The following is a 28,000-nucleotide window of genomic DNA, read 5'->3' on the forward strand; positions in this document are numbered from 1 at the left end:
TCTTGTTGCCCACCCTCTCCTTGACTAAACCTCAGTTTTTCTGATTAATGCCAGCAAGGCTCATTCCACAGGAGCTAAACAACATCTAATTTAAAACAGATCTACAGAGATAATGAGTGTATGAGGAATGCAGGAAATGTTCTGTGCATTTCCTTTGACAAAAGGCAGAACCCTCCCCCATCTGGGTGTAAAAAAAGAAGAAATAAGGTGTTTACGCCTATGTATAGAGGTATGATTAAGGAAGTGTTTGCTTCTTGCTTGATCTTGCCCTGTGTATGTGTAGGTGAGCTGCCTCGGCCAATCTTTGTTCCTTTCCAAACATGATCAAATTACAGTCCAAATATAGTAATACAATGTGGCTGTTACTGGACTTTTTAGACATTTTTAGGTAGTATGGTGTTGGGAGGCATGGCGGAGACCTTGCTGTCTGTCCTCTCTCTCTTTCTGTGTGTGTGCGCACACAGCAGCAGTGTTGTGGCCTGGTTTGCCTTACTAGGACAAGCCAACATGAAGTCATCAGCAGAAGCAGGAGGGTTTATTCAAACTCCCACTTGCCTTTTCAAAAAACCCCCAACATCCCAGTTACAGCATGTTCCTGTTGCCTAGCAACCGGCTGGGTCTTGAGAGAGAAGAGAGGCGTCATAGATGTGTATGTATATCCACGGCTGAGCGCGAGAGCAAACACTCTCTGCTGCCTCTCCCTCCCCTGTGAGCAGCTCACTCTCTCCACAACCTCACTGCCATGTAACGGAGCACAGTATTACACACCGAGAGCCCCGCTTCGGCCGAACATCACCAAATGACACTGCACATGAGAGAACGATGCTTATAGTCATTTATTATTAACACATTTGTCTAGTTGGTAAACAACATACAGACTTGTAATGCTGTCTTTATAGATCATTTTCACAATCAAGCATTAAGAAAAATGACATAAGACATGATAAAGTTCATGGTCTTTTATTTGAAAAAAAAAATAAAGACTAGCATGTACAACTTGGAATGAATGTAAACTGAACTCAGATGAACAGTTGCAAAGACTGGTGCACTGACACTCCTGACAGCATGCGCTGCGAACACAGTACACCCCTCACTATGCTCTTGTCTGAGTCGAGAAACAGAAGAAGAAAAAGAAAAGTGAAGGCCAGTGATTCTCTCTTGCAAGAAAAGAGGACAGACACTCCATCTCAGCGAAAAAAAAAAAGAAAGAAAAAAAAAAAAAGAAAGCTCACCGTAAGACTCTTTAAGTCCCCCCTCCTTTAAAGGGGCAGGACGCACAACTACTAAGATGGCCGTCCAAATAACATAACAAAAAACAAAAGAACATGCCAAACATTTGAAAATGTATTTTTTTTTTTTGTACATTGTTTTTTTCTCTTTTTATCTAGCATACAATTAAGTCCCATTCCACTTTACGCTTGAGTTAGAACCTGGTATTTTCTCTCATCTTAACAGTACAGGGTTCCTCTCCAAATACAAAAAAACTGTACCAAACCAACAAGAGGACAGCTTATAGTGGAATCAGCACGCTCTGGTAGCCCGGAGGAGGGATGGGGGGGGGGGAAGAGGGAGGGGGGGCGGAGGGTTAGTGCTCCGGTCTCAAGCTGCATGCATGAAGAACAGAAAACAGAGAGAGAAAGAAGAGATGGCCAGCCCAGACATTTACCACTGGCAAATGGAGCTGGAAGGAGTTCACCAAATGCTTTTGCTTTAGTCTGAAGGTAGTAGTTACAGGGTTTGTTGTTATTATTTTTACTTGTTAAGTACTGATGCTAAACTGATCTCCGGGGGGAGGGGACAGGATCACTAACCATCATTTTCATGCAGATATTTTTGTATATTTTTTTTATATTTTTCCTGTGTGGACAGAAGGATATTTTATTTCAACATTCAATTATTTTCTATACAGAAACAGTATGAATAAATGAACATTTTCTTTCCAAGAGGTAAGTAAAACATTTGGATTTTTTTTTTCTTTTTTTTTCTTCTAAGAGGGGACAGGACAGGGCGGGCAAGCTTCACTTTGCAGTCATCATCTGTACAAACTCTGCAGAGAGAGAGAGAGAGAGAGAGAGAAAGAGAGAGAGAGGACAAAAGACAATAGGACATCAGGTTCAGGGCAGACACTTTGGCAGAGGCTGTTGCCAGTAAGGGCAGTCACCTGCTAAATTGTTAAATGCTTTATTAATTTTTTAATCAACTTGAGCAGGTTCAGAACACACATCCTAATTAGTGTCCCTTTTCCAAATGGCTTCCATATTCATCTCATTAAACCCATTTGATTAAAAAGCTCTTGCGTTGTGCTTACAGTTGTGGAGCAACGTGATGGCAATATGCATACTCACGCATACACACGCACACACACACACACACACACACAGAAAATAAAAATAAATAAATGAACCGAGGCTTTCATTGTCTGTAGAGTACATATTCTGTACGTGGCACAATGGGAGTGTAGAAGTAGGGCACTTTTCAGCCAAGACTTATGGACTGTTCATAATATATCAACAGCCTTCTAGAAAATGAGCGCAGTCTCTCGTGTAATGTGCCAAGGGAGCGACAGTAAGGGGGGAAGGGAGAGAGAAGGAGAGAGGAAGCAAGAAAGAGAGTGAAAAGGCTCCTGGCACACTGATGATGATTCAGAAGGATGGCTCTCTCCTATCTCTGTTTCAGCAGTCTCCATCTATAGCCTCTATCTAATAACTAATATTAAGTGTGGCTGGCTTGTCTTGCTGTTGCCCTCAGAGAAATACACAGCTTGGAAAATTAAGTGCTCTGGCCCGCCTGTTTAATAAGAGCTTACACCATGGCCTAGAAACTAAAGTTATTTGTGCACCGTGACATTTTTGGTGTGTGCGCCCTTTTACTTTTAAAGGATCACAAAGCAGTTTTTTTTTTGTTTTTTTTTTTACCTTCGTAGTTGACCTGTCCGTCTCCGTCAATGTCTGCTTCTCTGATCATCTCGTCCACCTCCTCGTCTGTTAGCTTCTCTCCCAGGTTCGTCATGACGTGGCGGAGCTCTGCGGCGCTGATGTAGCCATTTCCATCCTGGAAACATGCCGTATGGGATTAAAAGTGAGTAACAGAAAAATCCCACTGGTTGACGAGTGGTGGGGCGAGAAATTCCCACCAGGTTGATTAATGAGCTAACGTGGTGAAAGGTGTTAGTGAGCAGGATGTTGGAAACTGATAACTATTTACTCCATACGGTAAACTTTTTTACACCTAGATTGACCTGGCGAGACTGAAGTTTGTGTTAACCCATCTGAGAGTCATCACACTTATTTAAAAAAATCTTAAGATGATAATTTAGCATTAATCAAGTCTTTTTTGGCTCCACACAAAATAAAAATGATACTAAAAACTTATAAATGTTACAGTCTATAAGCATGGAGATTCTATAATTTAAAACATGAACCTTATTTACCTTGTCAAATACCCGGAAAGCCTCACGGATCTCCTCCTCGCTGTCTGTGTCCTTCATTTTTCTGGCCATCATGGTCAGGAACTCCGGGAAGTCAATGGTTCCATTACCTGGAATGGGTGATCAATGAGGCACATTTAATCAGCAAAAATTTCAATTACTTAAAAGCAAACTCAGATAAGTAGAGATAATATAACCCAGCATTTAGCTGATGAAAAGCAACCGACCGAAATATTCACGTAGCGCTCCGCTCATTTTTTTCCTCCTTTGTGTGACACAAGCATTATCGTACGGGCTATTATTTCGCTCCAGAGGCAGTCCTGGCAGTGATGGTGCAACTTGAGACATGAGTAATCGTAGTGAAGGGAGCAGCCCTCAAATCATTTTAGTGTACACTTTCCTTCCTGTGATAAACAGCTACTGCAGGCTGAGAGGGGTGATGTACTGTATGTGTGTGAGTGACTGTGTGTGTGTGTGTTTCCCTTTCTTCCTCAGGGAAGCCCCGGGAAGAGGTTGCATATGTTATACACAGCGCAGCAGGACTGCAGGGGGAACCCATGGCCAGTCATCCATAATGTAGACGTATACTGAGCAGCTTGGCCTTCTGGGAGCCTGTATAAATCAGAGGCTCGTCTCTCCTGGTGCCCCTGTCAAAAAAAAAAAACCCTGGCTGGAGAGGAAGAGAGATGGACAAGAAGGGGGGGGTGGGGAGCTTCAGTCATCCACTTTTCTCCATCCTCTTTTTGTTCCGTTCAACTATCCAGCACTGTGTTTCCATGTGTTGGTGGGTTATCCGAAAGCATGACGATTCGGATAGAAGAGTCGCGCTAATGGCAGCTGCTGTGCTGGTGGCGAATGTATGTATGCGTGCAGCGGGATCAATATCCATGTTGCGGTTGTCAAGACAGGATTACCAGGGGATCAGACCCTCTTGACAGTGGAAGGATCTATGAGGAGCTCAGCGGCTCACCAACTGCAACCACAGGAGGGAGGATGGGAGGGTTGGTGGTGGTTTGCCTTGCTTTTATGTAGAGATGTGAGGACTAAATGTGGGGGGTGTGTAGTAATTAAAAACTGACAAAAAAAAAAAGCTAAAATTTGTGATGGGATATAAGTGAAGGTCAGGGACACTGAGGGCGTAGAACCCGGGAGGATTAGCCCTGGGGTGGGACAGAAGGGCGGGGGGATTGTACGCAGATTAACCAATGACAGAGCACGCCTTGGAGAGAGAGGGAACAAGAGAATGGAGAGTGGGAATGGATGTGTGTGTGTGTGTGTGGAACGAAAAGGGATGCAGTAATGTGATGGGGCAGATGGTGATCTCATGGCCCGGGGTTACAATCTAAGGACCTGTTATCTAACACACAGAGACAGCCAGCAGCACCGAGGGAACACATGCTGCCACTGGGGGTTGGGAGGGAGGGAGGCTGGGGGGGGGATTGTCCCAGTCTTGGAGAAGGGCAGGACTGCAACTGGAGAGCTATCATCTGAGGGGGACGATGACTAGAGAAGCAAAGCAGCCCTCGAGTTATATCTGCTCAGCTGCACCTCGGGCCAGCTGCTGCTGCTGCTACTGCTGCTACTGCGGTGGAGAAGGGAGGTGGGGATGGAAGCAAGGAGGGATGAAGATAGGGAGGAAGGCAGGCGGAAAGAGAGAGAGAAAATGGTGGGAGGGAAAGAGAGAGAAAAAAGAGAGGGAGGGAGGGAGTGGGCGGTAGAGAGGGAGATGGAGATGAGGGAGATGTGAAGAGGAGAGAATATAAGAAGTGAACCGAGTGGGAGATGGTGCGATTACACATAAGAGGTGCTGACGCAAACTATAGAAGGCTGAGGCATCTCAGCGCACTTGTGTGTGTGGTCATCGTTTTCCTGCATCATAAAGCCCCCTTGCATCCCTCAGATAAGAAAGAAGGGTGGGATTGTGTAATGATGAGTGCTGTGCTTGGGCTAAAGGTGGTATTTTTGTCATACTGATCTGAATGAATTATTTCTCCTTGTTTCATATGTGATGTATATATTTTTTTTGTGCATTTGCAACAATCAGTGAAGAAAATCTTGAAGCAAGATGATCTGTTTTATGCCAGAAATGAAGAACACTGGCAGCCCTGTATCATTTAAAGCAGGTGTAGTTAGCTTGTATCTGTGTGTCGGTGAGATAAACGGCAGCAATTTAATTTGATACTGTAATCCACACTGCTCATAAATTGCAGCTTGGCTTTTACAATCAAATAGCCAAGACTATTTCTTTTAACAGCTTTTTGTCGAGCTAAAGCCTTCCATCCTCTCTCCATTCATTGTAATTCATTGCCACAGCCCCCTTGTTTGGTAAATAAAGCTGATTTTCAATGGGCCAGCTGACATCCCATGGCTGCCGATGTGGGTACTGGATGTGCAAAGCGCAGAGAGGCCTTATGTAACCACTTTTATTTTCCATTACTAGCTTCATTGCTGTCTGACCTAGATTGCATCAGCCAAGGGAGGCAGAGGCAGAACAAGGGGATGTTAGTGATGGTGTGTGTGTGTGTGTGTGTGTGTATATGCTTGCTCTCGGGTGTAACTGAGGGGTAGGGGGGAGGGCGCTGAGGATGGTGGGAGGACGTTTCAATAAAGGGGCAGCCAAACTGCGGTGCAATTGATTTCTCCTGATCAATGCGGTCCCATTTACGAAATCCTATAAGCTGACAGAGCACCACTGGGGTAAAGGCCCCACTGACAGCTAACATCCTCGACTCCACTGCCCAAGGACAGTCGGCTTGTGAGCTACTCTCCGAATTCTTGGACTCCTCTCTCTCTCTCTCTCTTTCTGTCTGTCTCTCCCTCCCTCTGTCTTACAGTCACAGTGTCTTTGAGAGATGCTGCAGTGGAGGATATAAACTTAGCGAACAGAAGAATCTGTCTGAATTATGGCGCTCAGCACGGGGCACTAACACTGACACCGTTTTGACACTTGGCCTGCTCTACTCACCGGCATTTGAAAGCACCTCCTGCACATCCATATCTCTTGACATTGTCAAACTATGATGGAGCTGAACACACAGTGACTAAACTGCTGACACAGAGGGGCACGTCATCTGAAAATAAAACTGGCTGGACAGTTGGCTTGGACAGTTGGTTGACAGTTGGTAGAAAAGGGAGGGAGGTGGGCAACAACACCACTGATGTGTGTTGTTGCCCACTGAGATTAGGGGTGGTAATCTTTGGGAATCTGACAATTTGATTCTGATTCTTTGGTGTCCGATTTGATTCACAGTCGATTCTAAATTGAACGAATAGAAAAGGAGGCATAATTTTCAGTCTGTTGCTCTAGTATACTGTCTGACAAACCATCCACTGGTGTCCTTATTCTACTGATTTACAATATGAAACATAACTGGCAGATAAGATAAATGTTCTGCAGCCTTTTTATAACAAAAAACAACTAATGAATTAATTTGAAAGCATCTTACAGTCTCCTGCCTGTATGAGAATAACAAAATGAGAGGCATGCCGAGTGCTCTGCTGTGTTATTAACGTGGTGTCTACAGCAGTGGAGAGCAGCCTCTCTGCTGTACTGTTAGAGCTCTGGGTAAGCCATCGCTGTCCAAGATGCTGAGCGGGCGCAGGGTTTTTGAGGTGAAACAGACAGAGCACTGAGTTATTTTCTTCACCTCAGAGTTGATTTAAGTTCTTAAATGCTGCAGTGTGTGTTGGTCAGTTGATCTTAGTTTGATACAGCTGATTGCTGCTCCGCTACGCTAACGTTAGTCTCTGGGTGACGGCGTAGAAAAGTTCACAATATGCTTCATGTTCATCTCGCAAAGGTAATTATTTAGACATGAAATCAAAACATGCTTGCAACTGCTGCCTTTTGTGAAGATGAATTACAAGATTAGTGTGTGTGAGCTGTCCGGGTGCTGCACTGCCCTCGCAGGGTGCGGTTTCGTTGCATCAACATCACGACTAACATTTAGAAAAAATTATTTTTGACATATGTGAATAGATGCAGAATCATCCGTGTCTGCATTGCGATCCACCTAAGAATCAATTTTTTCCTCACCCCTATTCGAGATGGGGCAGTTATGGACGCTGTATCTAATCCCTTATCCATTTGTAACAGAGGTTTTATCCCTGAAGTCATGCAACAAAATGTTAACCGAAAATTACAGTTCAGTTCCCATAAATCTCCTAAGACCTTGTACTGAACTAAAATTGGAAACTGAAAAGGAAAAAGGGGTAACAAGAGTGTAGTTTTTAATATTCTGATTTAGGAGTGACGGTTGCAGGTCATTTTGGTGATTAAAAATGAGCGTGTGAATATGAAAGGATCACGGCATCATCTTATTACCTCAAATATTAAAAGCCTTCTTCCTTGCTAGCCACAGACTTTGTGTTAAATGTGATTGAAAATAACAATTAAACCCTCCAACTTGCAGATTTTTAATTAATTTCCTAGTCCTTAAAACTGACGTGGACACTCACTACATGTACGCTCATTCTGTATATTTGGTTTTGATTGCCTTTAGTCCACTCTTCTGTTAATGATTTGACATGAATTGTGGTTAATATTTCTATAAGCACTTTTATCTGAGGCCTCATCTAAAGATTTAACATCTGTTAGATGACGTATACAGTATGAAACATCTTTTAATATTAACTGTTCAAGCAAAACCTTCTAAACCTGTCCAAACCTAAACCAGTCAAAGTCTATTTCCTTATATAACATCTGATAAGAGAACGTATTTATTACTGACATACACTTTGGACACACCTGCCCATTCCCTTGAATGAGTAAGCATGTAACTTTTGACTGGTACTGTATCAAGAATGAATGACTCACGATGGTAAATGACGTATGAATATACTGACCGTCAGCGTCCACCTCATTGATCATGTCCTGCAGTTCGGCCTCTGTGGGGTTCTGTCCCAGCGACCTCATGACGGTGCCAAGCTCTTTGGTGGTGATGGTACCGTCACCATCCTTGTCGAATAAGGAGAAAGCCTCCTTGAACTCTGCGGGTAAGGGGTGGAGGTAAGAGTGCAGGTTAAATTACTGTTGCTATGCAGTTACTGAAATGGGTTATGTTAGGACGCTGCAGTCGGGTCGGGAAGGTTAATCGATTCTTGTTAGCGGCATGGTTACAGGGGCTGTGTTAACGAAGTTCACGCTTGTCTGTAAATTGGGCCACATGAGCATGAACCAAACTGAAGTTATAAATGTGCTGAGCTCTGAAACCACACAGGATTATTATCTCATAGGAGAATGAAGCAGAATTTTGGAAGTTGGAAAAAAAGCTGACAGATTTGACTAAGAATTTCAATGTGTGCATTAGAAGCTTGCTTCTAAACTACAGGCCATAAATACCTATCCAGGGAATGTGAAGTGCAGGCTATAGTGCGTATTAGCCTTAGAGCCTTAGCACAAGCTAATTAGCCACAGAGGGGGTTTGACTGAGAAGAAACTGTACAGCCTCCAGTTTCAGTACAAAGCCTACATCATTTATTTATCAAGAATATGAAAGCGCCTTAGTGATTGAAACTACTCGTGACTTGCCTGTAAAACCGTCTATATTCACTGTGGCTTCATGGGTTTCAGGACTGACTCATGACATGCTGTAAATACTTCTTCCCTGTATTTCCTGTTCATTTAAAAAAGCTAATGATCTACCAAGGGAGGGCGGATGCCAAATCCTTCAATGCTCTGTTTCATCTCATGTTTTCCATCAATGACAAAGGAACTTTACTGAATAACACAGAAGCAAGGGAGTAAAAAGAACAAAAAAGACAGGCCTGCGTGGGGGACGTAAAAGGAGAAAAAGGCTCTGTTCCTACCTGCAATCTGCTCCTCTGTTAGTTGGTCAGCCTGTGGTTGGAAAGAAAAAAAATAAGGGAGAGGGTCACAAACAAACAAGCTACTCAACAGGCAATTATTCCAAAATCCCAAAGTGTTTCGTCATCACATTCCACATCATTCCTGCCCACCAACCACCACACATCTCAACACTGGGAGCAGTGTTCAGGGGTCTGTTGGCTGGCCATTAGAGGCCTCTGCCAGAATCCACTCATACCTGCAGAACTGCCAAGAATTACCAATGACAATACCCCAAATGAACCACTAGCCCCGTTAGTTAGCGCCCAATGCCCCGGGGATGGAACGTCAATCAGTTGTTTCAATATTTGTACCTTTATATTTGTAGTGTAAATGGCTTTTTCTTCTCTAGGCATAATTATACCATGCTCAATTGATATTGATGCTGAAAACCAGTTATCAGATTTGGCTCACACTGATCGCACTAACTCACTAAGTTGTTTCTGAGAGGTTGTTTGAGAGAACTCCTAGAAAGTGACTTAAACACAAGCTAACTCTAGAAAGCTCTACAAAGGCACTGCATGAAATTTAACCTCCAGCTGATGAGTGGCTCCACGGGATTGACTCACACCATGTACAAAAGTAGGCTAGAGCCTGGTTGTCCCACAAGAGGGACTGCTAGGCAACAAGGTACTGTAATAAAACGGGTGAGGTGCTGTCTCCAGACCAGGAGAAGAAAATGTTTAGGCGGGGTTGTTTCAGGACATATCAGCATGGGAGTGTTTTCCATGGTCCTACCAACAGGAGAAAACAAAAAAGCCTGCTGGGTTGGCGCAGCTTGATTTCCCCCTCCCAGCCTGTTCCCTCCACTAGCTCTTTAATGGTTGATAGTGACTCACGCATGATTTAAATGGCTTGGAAGCGAGCATCCACTGCCAGGCCTTTAACACGGGATGAATCAAGCTTCTTTGTGAAGGAGCCACTGATTTCAAACACCCTCAGCAGTTAAGTGTGAAAACAGAGCTTGTGGTGCAAATAACTCACACACAGGTACCCTCCCATCACTGCTTTAGTGAACAAAAAAAAGGAGTTTATTTTTATTGTTACCAGACCACACTGACATCATTGTGCTTGGCAGAAAAGAAGGAACACACACAGACAAACACGAGCAGTCACAGATGTGCACATACACTCACACATGCATGCGTTCTCTCACACATACACATGCACACACACTCTCTCTTAATGGCATTCTTCCTCAACACCAATACTTTCCATCCCCATGTTTCCTGTGAATTAGTCAGAGTAGCCAGTTCTGCCTCAAAGCGAATTCCTACAGCCCCATCGGTGTGTTTATGTGTTTGTGCAAGCAATCTAGCTTTGGATACAGCCAAGCACACATCCAATAACAAAGTCCTATGGCTGTGGAAACCTGAGCCTCGTTAAGTCCATGTATGGAGGTGAGGCTATTATTTTATAAATCAAGCCAGTAAATAACTAGGTTGAGCTAGAATAGGTATGATTTAGCAGATCGCCGCATGACACACTGCGAGCTGACCTTTAACTCTGGCTTTTCAAAAAACAAAAGGCTTCTCCTCATGGCTTGAGCAGCGGCCATGAGATGGATCGATACGACCAGCGAGGGCTCATGGATAACCTCAGCGGCGCTCATATGATTAGTTGACATGATTCAATAACCTGCCTCGCACACAACAGCGTATGCTTTTCTTCTCCCTTCCTGCCTCCTTTCCATCTGCGAGAGTGGGAAATGTCAAGAGACAAAACAGCCCTGCTGATGCTAACGCGCCACCCAGCTTGACCATTATTCTTTGTCTCATCTGAGCATTTTCTGGCGCCATCTTTCTGTCGTAGCTCGTGTTTTTTTTTCCCTTGTGTTCGTTTCTCACTCTTTCTCTCTTGATGAGTCTCTCTTCCTATTTTCCCTTAGTCACCCTCTTTGTCATTGTGTGTCGCTCCTGCTGTATCTTTGCTGTCTCGTTCTGTCCCCTGCTGTCTCTCTAAGTGGACTGGGTGTGGGGTTTGGGTGACTCAGTGCTATGGATCCTCCCCTGGCTTAGGCCCAAGCTGTTGGGGCCTCACAGCGCTGCTGCACCACCAGGCCCACTACCGGCCCATCCCTTCCTTTTCTTCTTTTTCCTCCTTCTTTCCCTGGCACTTGGACCTCAGCCAATACCAACTCCTCCTCCGGACCTTTCCCCTCTGCTTATCTCTTTTTCCTCTCTGTATATGTGACATACTGTTCAGAGGAAACTCCCTGTGATTCACGATCCACAGTGTCTTATGGACAGGGTTGTTTGCTGCCAGGCTGTCCTCCTGTCCTCTGTGAGTGTGTGTGTGTGTGTGTTTTTGGGAACAGGGGGTGCTCTGCTGGCAGTGGTTCGCTCTGGCATGAGTGGGTCAACCACTCCCGCTGTTGCCCGGGCAGCTGGCCCCAGCAATGCGTTCCAAACAGGACTGTGGGAGGCAGGTGGCAGTTCACTGGGCCAGCGAGGAATATCTACTGCTATCACTTGATGTCATATCACCCTTGTACAAACATACTGCATCCTTGCCTGTTCGCACTGGGTTTAATTTGATAGGGGATGCCAAATGGTGTAAACAGACCGCCAACGATTATCTTCTTCTTTAGTAAGGCTTTATCAACGCTTAATGCTCGATCAGAGTTGCTGATCTGTCACTGTGATGTGCAGTAACAATTCCTTAAGTAGCTTCTCTATATTCACCAAGTGAAAGGTGCAAAACCAGCTGTCACTCTGACAGATGGGTGTGACACACACACACACACATACACACACACACACACACACACACACACACTTCCATTCACCATGACACAGGCACAAACACAAAGAGTCAGTGTGACTGACACACTCCTTTTCTATAGGGGCCATGAGCTCGACAGAGCGCTGAACGCCTCTTCTCTTTGAGGCTGGACAAAAGACAGTGAAGCCTTGGGGCCGGGCCGTGTCTGGAGGGGAGGAGGGAGACAGGATGGGTGTAAACAACACCAGCCTCCCTACACCCTGCAGACAACGCCGGTCCACCATATGGCCTGGTGGTGGTAGGTGGCTAGGTACTCCTCCGCACCACAGAGAGCACTTTATCGCTCCTAGACACTGGGAACATGGAACACGGCTAGGTGTTGCCGCCAAGCATATAAATTATTCATTGCAGTGGATCAGATGTCCCCCAAGTTACTAAACATGCATCAGCAAACAAGAGCGTAACAGGAATAGGATAGGGCCTTAGCACGGTCCGACTACTTATTCGATACTTCCACCTCAATGGGGAAGGCTGTTTCCACTTCATCGGGTGTATTGATGCAGACAAGGGGCTTACGCCTGTGTATTAAACTTTTTAGAGATGCTGATACGCAGGCTAACTCCACAACAATTCCACTGTACACTCCAATTACTGCGCTGCGTTGCAACATGAACCTGCATCGCTGCTCGATACCATATATGGGATATTTGATCACAGCAGAGGGGGGGAAAGAGGTCCATGTCTTCTTGACTCCCTCGGGCCATTAATGATCTATCAAGCTTGATAATCAATGGATTAGGTTGATGGCCTCTTTTCCACATCCATATCATTTCCACTTGGTAACTTCTCCTTTATGTGGCGTAACCAGTGGAGGGGCTCTGTTTCATTAGCTGGTTGCAGATGTCAGTGTGCATGTAATCGCGTATGTCCAACATCTGGTGAAATTGGCTAGACTGGTGTAGTAATTTGCATGTTAACATATTTTGCAAGTCACCGAGGCCTATTGAAACCTTATGCTTTATTGGAATTTAAGTTATTACAGTATCATACGTAGCCTTTCCAAAGTATATAAGCTGAAGTGCAGCATGACAGTCTTGTAATATTCATATTTCACACGTCGGTTTTGGACAAAAACTCGACTAAACTTCACAGCTGTTGATGTTTTGTGGTAGCCAGTGTCAGAAAGAGCTTCTTGGACAACTCACACAGGTATCACATTTGCATAACATCGAAAATTTGCAAAGAGGCAACCAAATCAGCCGACATAACACAAATACACAACATAGCCAAAGATAAACCCTCAGAGAGCCCGCAGTGAAGGCGGAATAGCGTCTGGTATCGAGTTTTTTTTTTCTGTTTGTTTGTTTGTTTGTTTTTAAGCTCTTACAGACCAAGCGATACAATATAGCTATAACCTTGTAATTACAGGATATGGTGAGTTTCCGTTGCGGAACACTGACGAGACACTGTCATCGCCCCCCCCCCCCCCCCCCCCCCCCCCCTCCTCCTCCTCCCCCCCCCCCCACCCTCTCTCCCTCCCCCCCCCACCATCATGGCACGGCACGGCACGGCTCGATGGTGCAACCTAGAAAAAGGGAAACCAAACGCTGCCTGCTCGTTTTCTTCGTGACGAGTAGGGGGGGCGGAGAGCACCGTGTCCAAACCCCGTGTGGACGGCGAATAAAATACGACTATCTCTTAAACATATGTCTCAAAAACGTGTCAGAAATATGTCAGCACAGGGCTCTCCTATGTTTCTAATAACGCTCGGCAGGCTTCCCAACACGCCTGCGCTCCTAAGGCGGATTGTAAACTGTACTCTAATGCACTTATGTGCTGCAGAATTATGCTGTAATAACCCAGAATAGCTTGCTAGTTATGCCACTAAATCTATCTAGTCCATGAATTAATTCGGTCTGCACCATGCAGCTGTGAACCAGCTACTTGACCCGATATAGCCCGATAGCCAATAATGCTGTATGAATTGCGCAGTTATGGGGGAAATACGGACCTAATTTGAAGGTGAACATCTTAGACATAAATCCGCTAAGACAACAAAGACCATTCCTAATAAGAGCTTCACATTACTCCCTGAAAACGCATTAAAAAATTGCGCTTTGCGGGCGTTTTCCGTCTCCTCTCCGCATACGAACAAGCTCATAAGAGGAATCAATGACTGAATAGCAAATAACAGGAGCGGAAAAAAGCATTCAGCTGCACCAAGTTTTCACTTGTAATACACAGGTTATATTCCTCCCTATAATTAAAACGCATTTCCCCTAGTACACAGAATGAATGGCAATACGTACCATGTCGGACGGGTTGTGTGCTTGTTGGTCTGTGGAGGCAGACTAGGAGTGTGGTCGTTCCTTAGATGGAGTTCCACTGGCGGGTTAGGAGTGTGTATATTGGCCGTGGCCAGAATGGGGATTGCCTGTGTATCCCTCCGCCACACTAGCACTGATCACTCACTTCCTTATTTCAATTCAGGGCTGTTGCAGCAACGCAAGGCCTCCAGCAGGAGACATGCCAATCAGCGCCGGCTGCAGTGCACTCAGAGCATCCTCACACTCATATTAAACTACACAACTAGGGACGCAGTGGGCATTTAACTTAACTAATAATTGATAAAGCCATCCTTGAAGATTGATTGTCCATCTTTATCATGATGTAGATAGAATTTGGCCCACAAAACATCCCATTACCTCTGGACACATTAAACATTTTTACAGTACACATGGGACTCTCATGGGAGGTAAAACCATTACTAAACTCACAAGAAGCCAAGAAGGTCGTTTGAGGACAAGATCCTTTAAGGAAAGCATGAATGTTTCTAAAAAATGTTATTACTTTTGCTCACATAAATGTTTACCTTATAATCTTCTACCAAAGGTCACAGTTCCCATACTTCTTGACTCCTGTATCTCTGTTTTATGTAGCTACTACGACATATGCTGCAAACTAAAGTAACATTCAAGTAGTCCGTTTTTGAGGAGTTTGTTTCAGAAGCCTTTTGAAAAGTTTAAGGCCAAGTTAATCGAAGTTGCAATAAATCAGCAAATTGAAGATAAGTCGTGGTTTACTATCACCATTGTTCTTCTGCTCTTCATTAAGGTAGCCCGTGTGTAGATGGATGGGGTTCACTAACTTGTTCGTCTGGTTTTTATTAATTGTCGCTTGTTTAGTAAGACTGGGAAAGACTTGTCTCATCTGGGGATTTCCATCCGTTTTCCAACCGCCTGATAGTCATCACCAGCCATAATAATATTTAGACTATCCCTATATTAGGGCAAGAGAAAACATCAACCAAACATGACTGATGTGTATGCAAGAAAAAATTACTGTAATTGCAGCTAAATCGGAGACAAAAAAGGCCTATTGCTCCAACTTATGTCAAATTTACCAGATGAAATCCCTTAAAGACTTACTTCTAACATGTTTTACAATCAGTTTCCAGTAATCTAACAGCCATATGTAGCAATTTTGAAAACTATAATCACACTGTTGAAAAAAAAAATCCAGACTGTGCCTTTAAGATAGAGCAGATAATTGTGAGACCTCACAACTTCACATAATATATATAATCACGAGTTTCACATGGAAATATCCAACACGTAGTAGAGCTTGTGTAAAACATCATACGAAGCTGCCATCTATCTAGCTGAATTCGTATTATTCCTGCCAAGAGAGTTAGATTCCCCGCACAAGGAGCACTAGTTTGCAGCCGCGGAAGGATACCGCTAGTGTAGGAAGCAGCCCGGTTGGCACTGGAGAATTTGCTGTGCCGGTGTGTGATGTCGTTTCTGATTGGTCGCTGCAGACCTGCAATATTATACTCCATGTGTCGGCAGCTGCGATTGGCTACACGGGACCTGCATTGCACCAGGCAGTGGCACTTGATGGAAATATAATAAATATAAATACAGGAAACTTAAAAACCAACACACCGTTCAGGGCCGCGTTTCCAGCGCTTTATTAATATGTGTAAATATTGAGATTTGTTCGGTGGAGACGGAAGGAAAATGCGACAGGTTTTCATTGGTGCGGGGTGAATGTTTGATAGGCTCGATATAGGAAGTGCGCAGAATTACTATTGGCTACTACAAAGTGTGGTAGGCCTACGTGAAATTAACAATGAAGCATGGCAGGGTTGTTGCCTACTTATTGTGACGGAACATAAACCGGGATGTGTTGCTTTTAATGTAATAAAAACGCGTTTTGTTTCAAGTCTTTTACTCATTCTAACGCGTGTCTGCCTCCTCAATAAAACTGCACACGCTTCGGCAGGTACAATGACAACGCAGAATTTGACAAAGCAGACGGTGTGGCAGTGCTGTCACAATAGTGTGCACACACATACAAAGTCCCCCCAGCCTGTTTGAGAGTGTCAAGTGTACCTGACAAAAGCACCACCCAGCGGACAGAGTGCACAAATCATCAGCAGTTGTTTACAGCAGCCATGCAGGCGGCAAGTAAAGAAGAGAAACCATTCACAGAAAGCACAGGCCCTTCAGAAAACGACTTATATGAGGGGAAAGGGGCCATTCACAGAGGCACAAGTCTTTAATTCACTGAAATGAGCCATTAACTGCAGCAGGATGGGTTGTATTTCTGTTTTGATTCAACAGACAAAAGACTTATTAAATCCCTCCACTCGAAAACGTGTTTTTCTTCTTGTTCCTACAGTTGGATGTTTGAGCTTCATTGTGCAGAATGATGTTTGTGCAGATGTTTGTTTTCACATTCATCTTCTGAAAGTGGAAAGTTTCTCTGAGCTCACTGAAAATCTGATATTAAAGAACGGGCCTACAAGCATGATTTGTGATATTACAACTTCTTTAGAAGCCGATCCCGGTCCAATGTGATGTGGAAACTCGAGGCCCGCAGTGCACATACACTGAGAATGAACTTAACAGTGAAGTAGGAGACATCTTGTGTCCAGTGGTTAAACTCCTGAAATGAAAAATATTTGCATATTCATAGTTTCTGGAATTTTTAATAAGAGAGAAGGACTAGATGTAATTTTAAGGATTTTAAGAAGATAATTGAACTTTTCTTATGTGGAAAAAACCATATCAGACACATTATTGTTCAGATTCTTTCATATACATCTTAAAATGTGCCTGGAGGGATCTTTAACTTCTGAACAAACTCATAAAATATGTGACAATGTGTCTTACATGCACATCCAAGGCTGTAAAAGGTGTTTGCATCATTTTTCTTAACACTAAAACTAGACTCATACTGGAGATAATAATGTTGCTCTCCCACAACCCAGAACTAATACTTTAAAGAGACGTGTTCGTGACAGGGTGGCCGTTCAGTGGAATAATTTACCATCATGTATCAGAAAATCCCATAATAAGATTACTTTAAAACACAGCCGCAGAGGTTCCTAATAAGTCTTAGATATATTTCAGGTAATTTAGACTGATGGGGGATTTATATGTTTTATTATGTAAAGAATTAAATGGTGAAATGTAGCGTAATGTACACTATTTAGTTTGTAGACTGGAGTATGCTCTGTATGCTGCAGTGCTGCAGACTAGTACTGTACCTTGTTTCATTTAATTACCTGTTGTTTTTTGTATGTTTATGTAGTTATGTAATATTATTCTCACTTTTTTTTTTTGATTTTCACATTTGCTTTACACAATCATACGAGCTTATAATTATTTCTTCCTGTTGACCCCATAAAGAGTAGCTGTTGCCCTGGTAACAGCTATGAGGATCCCAATAAATAACCATTAATTGCCGAAACAAAACAAACTCAATTTTTCTTGTTAACCGTTTAAAGATTCATATGAACATTTTAGCAAAATGTAGCAAATCCCTGCAGTTGAGTCAGAGACCAGGCTGTTTGTAGTCCTCTCATCAGGTCAAGAAACTCTAACTTCAGCTGAGCTGTTTCATTTGTTAATCCGCTGGAACTAATCGGGACTTCTTCCTGAATTTATTCAGTGTTTTTGCCCGGTTTAACAGGAAATAACTGTTACATAAGCATATATATATATATATATATATATATTTCTTACTGCTTTGCGACTCTCTGTGTCTTTCTCACACATACACATCTTTTTACAGCTGCAACACAGACATTCACAATAAAATACTCGCACAATAAATCTTCCCAGTTTAACCAGTGGGGTTTGGAAATGGCAACAACTTGGTCTCAACCCCGCTTTTCTCACCTTAAACCTCTTACTGCCCTCTAAACAGGACAGATAAAAAGGGCCCGAGGTACTGAGGATTCAGTAAGTTTTGAGTCTGAATGTATCAGTAAATGAAATGTACAAATGATTTTATATTTGCAGGATTTATGTCATTTTTCCTTTAAAAGTTTTTACCATATTTGTACCAATTACAAATAAAAACTTTACTGTAGGTAAACTGGAAAGTTTATCTAAATGTTTTGCGTGGCTGTAATCATTTAAACAGTGTGTGGTGTGATGGTCTCTTTATATGTTTTGGTATTTATAATCTTTCATTTGCTATTAAGCAGAGAACTAGTAAGTGGAGCACAATCTGTACACACCGTGAATGAACAATAATGTGGATGTGACATTTCAGAGAATGCCAACACCATGGTCAGCCCTGCCTGCCGTATTATCCCCCCCCCCCCTCCCACCCCCCCATCAGTATCTGTGCGCTCTCAGGGGCGGTTTAGAAATACCCAACCCAGAGTTGCCTCGAGCTGACAGGGCAAATGCCTCATTAGAGTGCACACCCCTCTGCTTGTAGCCCCCCCCCCCCAGCCTCTCCGGTCTGACAAGCCACACTTGATTTAAATGTGTTTTTTTTTTTCCTTCCATTTGCTGAATGTGCTACGATATACGAGCTGCAAGGCAAGTTTATTTGTACAGCACATTTCATACACAGAGGCGATTCAAAGTGCTTTGCATAAAACAGATAAAAATGAAAAAGCATAGAAAGGTTAAAAGGTTAAAAAAAGGATAAAAAAGAATAAAACTTACAGTGCATTTAAGAGTCAGAGTGCAATTATTAGCAGCAATTAAAGGCAAAGGTGCATCATAAAAATCTACAGCCTGTTTTTACAAGTAGCCAGAGTTGAGATAAGCTCTCCTGGAAGTTTATTCCAGGTATGTGTAGCACCATGTTTGTTTTAATCCTACAGGAACAGTTAGCATCCTGGTCCCTGATGACCTAAGAAGCCTATTGGGTACACAGGATGGAAGCAAGTCAGAGATGTATTTTGGCCCATTAAGTGATTTATAGACAGTGTTTTGAACTCAGCTCTATGGTACACTGGTAGCCAATGCAGAGACCTGAGAACTGGTGTAATATGTTCAGCTTTCTTAGTTTTTGGTAGAACTATGGCAGCAGCGTTTTGAGTGAGCTGTAGCTGCCTAACTGCAGTTGAAATGCGTGACTGATTTAATAAGGAGAGTGTTTCCGAGGAGGGGGCTGCAGTAGTAGCAGCAGCGTTCTGAGATGGCCCCGTAAAGTGGTTCGATGCTTGCTGCATGGGGCCACTTTCTGCTGAGCACTGAGTTACACATGGCTCCACATCAAGTGGAATTAAATCAGCGCTACTGTTCTCCGCATGTCAGACTGCAGCGAGGGCAGCTTAGCCGGATTTACTTAACCGTGCTGTAATAACTCAAAGGCCGATTTGAAAGCAAGACAGCAAAATCAAATCACAGACGGCGCTGGTATTCTAGCTGCAGATATATTATGATGTGCAGAAAGCAGAACATGCACCAAAACTCACTTTGACTTCTCACTTTTCTCTTAGTGACAGTCCCTTTAAAACATTTAAGAATGAAACATTAGTGCATTGACATTATGCTGCTCCCGGAGGCAATGTCCGAGTAAAATGCTATAGTCAGGCTGTTTAAGCTCTTTTCTGCAGCCTAAAGATTTAATTATGTGCATCTGTGCCATCATCAAGTGTGCAGGAGTCCTATGGAATATTCCAGTAATTAGTGAAGAATGTTTCTTTTAAAGGAGAGTGCAGGCACTTCCTTCAGGCCTTTATCTTGTCTTGAAATAACACATATATTAACCACAGATTGAGGAAGACTATAAGGGGGGTGAAAAAAAAACAACATAAATTTGCATATTGTTACGATTGATTCCATTTGTGACACAGAGGGCGACAACACAGAGACTGAACTAATTGAATAATTCATGTGATTAATTATGTGAAGATATTACAGCAAGGAGATGAACTCAATATACAGTAATCTAATAAGGAGCAGACGTCAACAGATGCTGCTGCTGTACAAACAAGATTTGAGAGGGCGCCGGGAGCCAAAACGCTCCGGTAAATAAAGATGACTCGTACACGATGAGCGTTTTCTTTACAGATATTTTTTTTTTTTGTCATTTTATTTATTGTTTTTAAACATATAACGGTAAACAAGAGAGTGAAGTAAGCCAGACATGACATGCACAAAATATATCAAAACTCTCTCTGGGGAGACAGACAACTCAGCTGCTGCCTCCTCTCTTTCACACGGCGATGGGTAAAGATAAGATAAGAGGTGGGGTGAGTGAGAGAAACATAAAAGTTTGAAGGTTAGAGGTAAAGCCCCTCCGGTGTGCCCTCCTGCTTCTTGTACAGGACGTTTTCCTTAGACTTCTTGAAGTCTTCGTTGGTGACTTTCATACGGCGCTCCCGCAGAGCCATGAGGCCTGCCTCCGTGCAGATGGCCTGAAGGACACGGAGAGAGAAGAGAGAGAGGACGTGAAGGAAACGCTTAATTTCACTTTTTAATAAATGTGTCTGTAATAGAAAAAAAGAGGCAAAAGTAATTGTGGTAGCTCATTCTGACACCGTGAGAATATAGAACCTGTGTTTAAGCTTTCCTGCTAAACAGGGTAAACTTGTATAAAAAGCTTCATCGAGGGGAAACCAATGAAATATGTAAAGAGCTTAACTGGAACCGGAACGACAGAAACACAACAATGCTGTATTGACAGTATTTTAAACTAATACTCCACCCAAAGTCTTGTGAGTTTTAAAGGTTGAAAGGCGGCTGTAGGTGCTACTTTTATTCCACCGTGATAACCTGTCAACTGAAAACCACTGTAACAAACATAAATCAAGATGACCACAGGATAGATAAGGACAGATTAAGCACCACTGATAAGGTAATATCATGATAAATGATGATAAACCTACATGAAAGTAATTTAGGTATCATTCAACATGCTGGAAACCTGCTCAAAGTGTCATTCTGTGACATCCCACATGGGGGCAGCAGAGTTGAGTCAGTGAGCGGTAAAGATCTGAGCTCACATCTTTTTTGAATGGAGGATTTAATACAGTTAAATAAGTGTTGACACTAGAATAATTTAGAAACCACACTTTGCTGTTTAAACCTTAAAACAGCTTCATCTTGTTTGCTCCGTCTTGCTGAGCCACAGCGTGAGCTGGTTCACTGCCAAGACCTTTTGAACTCACGTGATCGATAAGTGGCCACAGCTGCAGAACTGGTCCGGAGCAAATTAAGAAAACAGACAGAGTGCATCTGCAGTGCCAGGATGCACTTCGATTGGACACGACCCATGTCATGCTGCTTAATCCGCTCCTATATTAAGATGGTCAACTCCTACAGATACTAGTAGGTGTGTGTGTGTGTGTGTGTGTGTGATCAATCATCTGGCAGTGCGTGTCTCGTTCTTACCTTAATGTCTGCTCCCGATAGGTCGTCCTTAGCCAGGATGAGGTCGTCAAGGGTGACATCATCCGCTACTGTCATGCGGCTAGTGTGGATCTGGAAAATCCTCCTCTTGGTCTTCTCATCCGGCAGAGGAAACTCGATCTTACGGTCGATTCTCCCTGAGGAGGAGGAGGAGGATAGTAATGACATCACAAACTGCTGCTAAAGACCTTCTCGCACGTTTGCCAATTTAAATTTTGACATTTTATTCAGTAGACTAACTGCCAATAACACTCAAAACTAATTTGATTCATAAACCCAGCAGTGCATCACATCATCAGATCATATTTGGGTAATTGATTAAATACTAATTATTTAAGAGAGGTAGCTCCTCTACCCGCATGTTTAAACTTTTACAAAACAACCTGATAACTATTCACAGAGAGAATAAAGCTTTTTAATAGCAGATCTGATCCACTATCACTTAATTAAGTGCAATCATATTTGACGCACAAGCAATGCAGGTGTAAATTAATATATAAATAGCTATAAATGTGTACTGAGGTTAATCCAAAGAGAGAAAAAAATATGAACATCCACTTCCAAAAAAGCAGAATACAGATATTTCCCCAAACATCAGTCAGCAGACAGAGAAAGTGACGGATACAGGCAGAGTCAGGTCCAATCAGACTCCCACTGACCAGGTCTGATGAGGGCTGGATCCAGGGTTTCTATCCGATTAGTGGCCATGATAACTTTCACGTCGCCCCGCGAGTCGAAGCCGTCCAGCTGGTTGAGCAGCTCCAGCATGGTCCTCTGGATCTCCCTCTCGCCGCCGGAGTTAGAGTCGTACCTGCACGACACGGACAGGAAACGTACACTTGTCTTTAAGTGTCTGTGGGATCCACTACATCACCTCACATTCTCAGACTCTGAAGACTTCCAGCTCGTCCGTCAAGCGCCTCGTTACCGCTGACTGATTTGTTTGTCTGCGTGAGGTAAAAAGCCTACGAGCTCATTCATTATTTAAAGGCAGTCGATATCCAGTCTGAGCCATTTACAAGCCCTTTCATTTAAGTCAGCCAGCAGCCTACCTAACAACAGTACTGTCTTTTCACATTTTGCTCCCTACAGCGATGAAAACACAGACAAATAGAGCTTTGATTTTTTTTTAATTTAACACTGCCTGTTGCCTCTGGTCCTAACTTTCATCTGGCTTGTAACAAGCATTCTAAATATCCCAAACACAAACACACTTTCAGTTAGATGATGAGGAAAACCCTGCAGCGGTAAATCAAATTCTTAACGTGCTGTCAGGTATTAAAAGCAAAAAACTGTTATCTCACTTACAATCTAACACTTTGTCATCAACTTTTAGCTCCTCAACACCACAGTTGCCACATTATTATCAACGTTTCAGTCTGCGTACCTCTTAGTGCCGATAGCATCGATCTCATCGATGAAGACGATGGAGGGGGCGTGTTCCTCCGCCACCCTGAACAGCTCTCGGACAAGCTTGGGCCCGTCACCCAGGTACTTCTGGATCAGCTCTGAGCCCACCACTCGCAGGAAGGTGGCTGATGTCTGATTGGCTACGGCCTTGGCGAGCAGCGTCTTACCTGGTGCGTGTAAAACAGAGGCAAGTTAAAGCAAATACACTCGCACATTTCCAAGTATATCTTTAACATGAGAATACAATGACTACATTACTAAGCATCATTAGAGGTTCCTGACTTCATCTCTTGAGAACACTACTGTTTTTATTCTAGCTGTCTGACATCCAGGTGAGTGTTATTAAATATTGATTGTTTTTTGAGATAATCTTGGATTAAATGTCACTTCCTGTGACTTTTGGGAGGAAAACCTGCAGCCATTTAATTTTCAAAGGGTTACGCCGTCTCTAATCACATTTCATTTTATTTATTTATTGTATTTTAATTTGTGCATATCAAAGATCAGTACCGACACTGAAAGAAATATATACATGCACCTTCTGTAAATGTTCAATTGTTGTATAACTCAATATTTTTGGCTCAGATATTATAAAACAATTCTATATCCATTTTGAGGAGACATACAGAAGGCAATATGAGGCAGTAAGAGATGGTGATAATAGAAAGGAGGACGGCGTGTTGGTTATTGCAGAGTCTCTTATCTCTATCATATATGTCTGTATTTGTGCAGTTGACAAATAATTTCTTTTATCATTTCATAAACTATAACTAAAAGGAGGCCAACGGTTCAAAACTAATACGTCTACCTAAATAGTGCACCATTAGCCGCCCTGAAGCACCCATTGTTCCAAGATAATAATGGTTCTTGTAGAGTGATTACAGGAACACGTATTATGTCTGAAAGGTTAGAGAAAGAAACAGCCTCCGTACAAAAGTACAAAGTCTGTATGATGACTAAATGATGTGTAATTTTAAAAAATGAAGGAATGTGATTGGACCAGATGGATGAATAAAGGCAGACACCATATAAAAAGGAGACTTCCCATTAACACTCACTGCTATTCACACTTTCCTCTCCATTCACACTCACTCCTACAAAAGTCTGCTTCTACTTTGATAATAAACGTGACACATTGTCGTCGACCTCTGTCGCGTGCTTAGGTGTTGTCTTTGAGAACGTGTATTACACTTACAATCCTTTCAACCAGGTTTCCATTCATTTTGAGAAGTTCCAGTATGATGTGTGTGGTAGATCTTTTTGAATGCATAACATTTCAGGGTTTTAGTAACACATTAGTGTTTGTTCCGTAAAAAAAACAGGTTTATTGCTTCATAAAGACACTCTGTGGTCTATGACTAATTATACTTCTTCAGAAAAACTACCCATGCTTTTTATTTATTTTTTTTTTTACAATTGCTAAAGCTGTTTTGGTGTTTTCAATCATTCACAACTGTGCAATGTTTATAAAAGGTCCCTGATGACCAAATGTATTTTGCCAGTGATGTCAAACTGGGACAACAACACCTTTATCTCTGGATCTCATTTGAGAAAGAATTCATCCTTATTTGGCTGAACAGGAAAATTGATGGTTAGGTTATAAATATCAACTAATCAGCATCACAGATGTAACACTGCATTGAGTCAATGAATAACTACATAAACATTATCACCAATGATTGGGTATAAACAGTGGATCATTTTCTGATGATTGGTTGTTTAAAGTAGATATGAATAATTGATTGCTTCTATTTGTTCAGCTTTTATTAAATGCATCAAACCTAATACAACTGCATATTTCTAATCCTCTTGTTTTCTTCTACAGTAGTTTTTGATACTGATAAAATGTTTAATGAAAGCACTCACCTGTGCCAGGAGGACCATATAGGATGACTCCTTTGGGGGGCTTTATGCCCATCTCCTCATAATACTCTGGATGTGTGAGAGGCAGCTCCACTGACTCCTATTAAAAACAACAAAAAACCGCACAGTCAGCCTCAGCCATCTAAGGAAAAGATGTTAGACTGATATAATGAAGCCAAAATGAGCATCTCATCATTCAATTTGCTTATGCTGGTTGGTAAGCAAATGTAGTTGCAAGTGACGTAATCAAGTCACTGTGGAAGTGACTTGTTTAGAAATGACAGCAGTGTATTCAAGTGTTATTCAGTGTTTGAGCATTTCAAACAAACTGAGCACACAGATTAAAGAACTTTGAGAGAAAAAATTGTGTTTTCATACTTTTTATCCGCTGAGAAAATGCAATTATAAACAGACATGAATTCAAGCTGAAGCATTCACTGTTTTCTATGAGGGACTAAACTACTTTTAATAGCCACCTCTCAGGTCCACAGTGGTGAGGATCTCATACTACAAAGACTGTAGGTAATAAATTACTTTGATGGTTGATTTTGGACTAGGGGTTTAAATGCTGAATGATCTTTTATCACGTAAAATAAAAATAATTGTGGGTTACTCTTCATAAATCCATGGATTTGCTTGTGTCTCTTCATTTCGTATCATCATAAAATTAAGACACTAGGCTTTGGTGTAGGAGTTATATGCAGTCACTAGGTTTTAGTGACTGTAGTTTTAAATACTGATCCAGGTTTAAAATTCTATCCTTATGTTTGTGATGGTATTTTTTGACTATGAGATGCTTTTTTTGCTGTTTGTTTCATTTTGTTGTGGACCTTTATTTTTAAGTTTCTGTACATCCACTGGAGGTTGGTCATTAATGTGTGTAGCTCTGATTTGATAAGGATTCAACCCTCTGTAGAATATATGAAGGCTGTATTCAGCTTTATGTTGTTTTGAGTTGTTTTCCCACAACCTGTAGGAAAACTTTTGTGCATGCGTGATATACCTTGATCTCCTGGATCTGATTGTCCAGTCCTCCGATGTCGGCATAGGTTTCTTGTGGGGCCTTCTCCACCTTCATCACTGTCACCAAGGGATCAGTGTCATCCATCAGCACCCCAATCACAGCATGAACCTGCAGGTTATACACAAATACAGTTAGTGATAGGCAACTACAGAGAATTTTTTACAACAACTGGGAGAAGCTTTCAAAACTTGTGCAAAGGCATAGTTAAGACACACCGTCAAGAAGTTACATAACACAAATGATTTCTGTTTTAATGTCTTGAATCAGTCTCTTTCTAACGCGGGGTACCTTGTGGTTGAGCAGGACCGAGCAGCCTGGCTCCAGCAGATCCTTATCCACAAAAGATAGGATACTGACATAATGCTCTGATCCCACTGAGGTGGAAACGATGGCATGGTTGTCATCAATTATTTCCTCCAGAGTGCCCACAGACATGGGGGTCCCTCTCAGGTCGTCCACCTTTGATCTCTCCTCCTGTAAAGAAAAGTAAAGAATTGCATTATATTAACTATACTTTACCCAAATGAGCAGCACAAATAGCAAGTGGGACAACGTTTCTTTAACACAGTCTGACCTCCTGTTTCTCTTCCAGGGGTTTCATCTGCTCCTGGTTCCTGATGAACTCTTCCTCCATCAGTAGGTAGTCCTTGATCCGCTCCTGCTTCAGCAGCTTTAAGCGGCATTGAGTGTGAGGGGTGACTGAAAGACAGACACAGAGCAGCATGTGACCAGACTGATAGTACAAATAAGAATCAAAACAGTCAGACAAAAAACTTATAGATTGAAAACAACAATGTTGCAGAGACATGACACTTTGGGACTGAACTGATGGCTACGTAAAACAGAAATAGGTTTACCATCCCTTAGTTTTTCAGTTCCTTACCCAAAGGTAGTTTGCTGGCAGCATCTGGTCCCTTGGTCTTCTTCTTTTTCTTGCCAACTCTGGTGGGGATTGGAGGCTCATACTTCTTCTTCTTATCCTTCAAATAGCACAAAGTGGGATGACAAATTGTCAAATTAGAAACACATAAACTCTTCTTAAAACTTTCCAATGGCTTTGTTGTTTATTTTTGCCTTGACACAAACAGCTGTAGAAGAGTTTAGCCTACATAAAGCTGATTTAGCTTTTTTTTTTATTATCTTTACATAGAGTTATGAATGAGACCTGTGGTAGACCAGTGATTGGTCAGGCAGTGGGAAGAAAGGGGCGTAATTAAAACACAATATCACAGAATACTACACAGAATTAATACGGAGTTAATTACTGGAAACTTAAACACAATTACTGCCATATGTGTCACGTAAAACCCCCCTTGGCCACCAAAAAGATCAGCGTTGGACAACCAAAACAAGCAGATTCAGAGATGAGTTAAAAGCTGTGTCATGCTCACCTTGTCATCCTTCTTGCCTCCTCCTGGACCGTGGCCTCCGCTCTGGCTTTGACCCTACAAAACATATTACACACATGCTAAACACATATGTTCATAAAACTGACAAAATAGTAGCGTCTGGTAATGTTATACCGGTAACGTTTAACGCATCGCAGCAGTTAGAGATTTTACGAATAACTCTCGCTGGTGGCAGCTACTTCAAATTAGCTCACCTAGCCTACTAAATAGCTTGTGTTAACACAAAGAAAATTGTTTCTTAACAGAAAACACCGAAAACATAGCCCTCTTTAACAAAACAGCGTTATATGAATGACTTCGCTGATACCGAGCTAAAAGCTAATGTAGCTAGCCTCCTGCTAGCAGGCTGTAACCGACTTTTGATTATATTATTATCAAACAACTGACACATACCACCGTTTAAAAACTACACGAAAACACGAATATAGACGTTTCAAGCACCCTGTTTGGTGTTTTATTGGTGAATAATGTGTTTTAGTAGAATAAATATAGTAGCCGCAGAGAAAACTGCTTGCTCACTTACCATTGTTACTTGACGCTCTGTAGTGACGTCACGGGGGTACGGCAACTCCGTAGGACAAACATCTCAGGCAAACAACTGTGGAGTAAATTGTCACGATCTATTGC

The 28,000-nt window shown here is 42.5% G+C and overlaps 2 protein-coding genes across 2 annotated transcripts; both read right to left on the reverse strand.

The window, feature by feature from the left end:
- Positions 1-1,786: 1,786 nt before the first annotated feature.
- LOC137168821 (calmodulin-1) lies at positions 1,787-14,446 on the reverse strand. Its single transcript, XM_067571616.1, has 6 exons — positions 14,306-14,446; positions 9,236-9,266; positions 8,273-8,416; positions 3,431-3,537; positions 2,916-3,051; positions 1,787-2,047 (listed from the first exon to the last, which is right to left on the reverse strand). The coding sequence occupies exons 1-6, from the start codon at positions 14,306-14,308 to the stop codon at positions 2,019-2,021; spliced, it is 450 nt and encodes a 149-aa protein (XP_067427717.1). The 5' UTR covers positions 14,309-14,446; the 3' UTR covers positions 1,787-2,018.
- Positions 14,447-20,308: 5,862 nt separating this feature from the next.
- LOC137169223 (26S proteasome regulatory subunit 4) lies at positions 20,309-27,943 on the reverse strand. Its single transcript, XM_067572275.1, has 11 exons — positions 27,897-27,943; positions 27,356-27,409; positions 26,848-26,944; positions 26,539-26,663; positions 26,253-26,438; positions 25,944-26,072; positions 24,944-25,040; positions 23,055-23,244; positions 22,327-22,478; positions 21,650-21,804; positions 20,309-20,673 (listed from the first exon to the last, which is right to left on the reverse strand). Exons 1-11 carry the CDS (start codon positions 27,897-27,899, stop codon positions 20,539-20,541), a joined length of 1,323 nt encoding a protein of 440 aa, XP_067428376.1. The 5' UTR covers positions 27,900-27,943; the 3' UTR covers positions 20,309-20,538.
- Positions 27,944-28,000: the final 57 nt, after the last annotated feature.

This window comes from Thunnus thynnus, chromosome 18, assembly GCF_963924715.1.
Source record: "Thunnus thynnus chromosome 18, fThuThy2.1, whole genome shotgun sequence".
Taxonomy (NCBI): domain Eukaryota; kingdom Metazoa; phylum Chordata; class Actinopteri; order Scombriformes; family Scombridae; genus Thunnus; species Thunnus thynnus.

Excerpts from the sequence above, each read along its gene's own strand:
- LOC137168821 (XM_067571616.1), bottom strand. Across the intron at positions 3,052-3,430 it reads CTTTCCGGGTATTTGACAAG|GATGGAAATGGCTACATCAG; the intron begins GTAAATAAGGTT and ends GCATGTTTCCAG. Across the intron at positions 2,048-2,915 it reads CGGACAGGTCAACTACGAAG|AGTTTGTACAGATGATGACT; the intron begins GTAAAAAAAAAA and ends CTCTCTCTGCAG.
- LOC137169223 (XM_067572275.1), bottom strand. Across the intron at positions 26,945-27,355 it reads GAGGCAAGAAGGATGACAAG|GATAAGAAGAAGAAGTATGA; the intron begins GTGAGCATGACA and ends TGCTATTTGAAG. Across the intron at positions 26,439-26,538 it reads CCCTGGAAGAGAAACAGGAG|GAGGAGAGATCAAAGGTGGA; the intron begins GTCAGACTGTGT and ends TTTTCTTTACAG.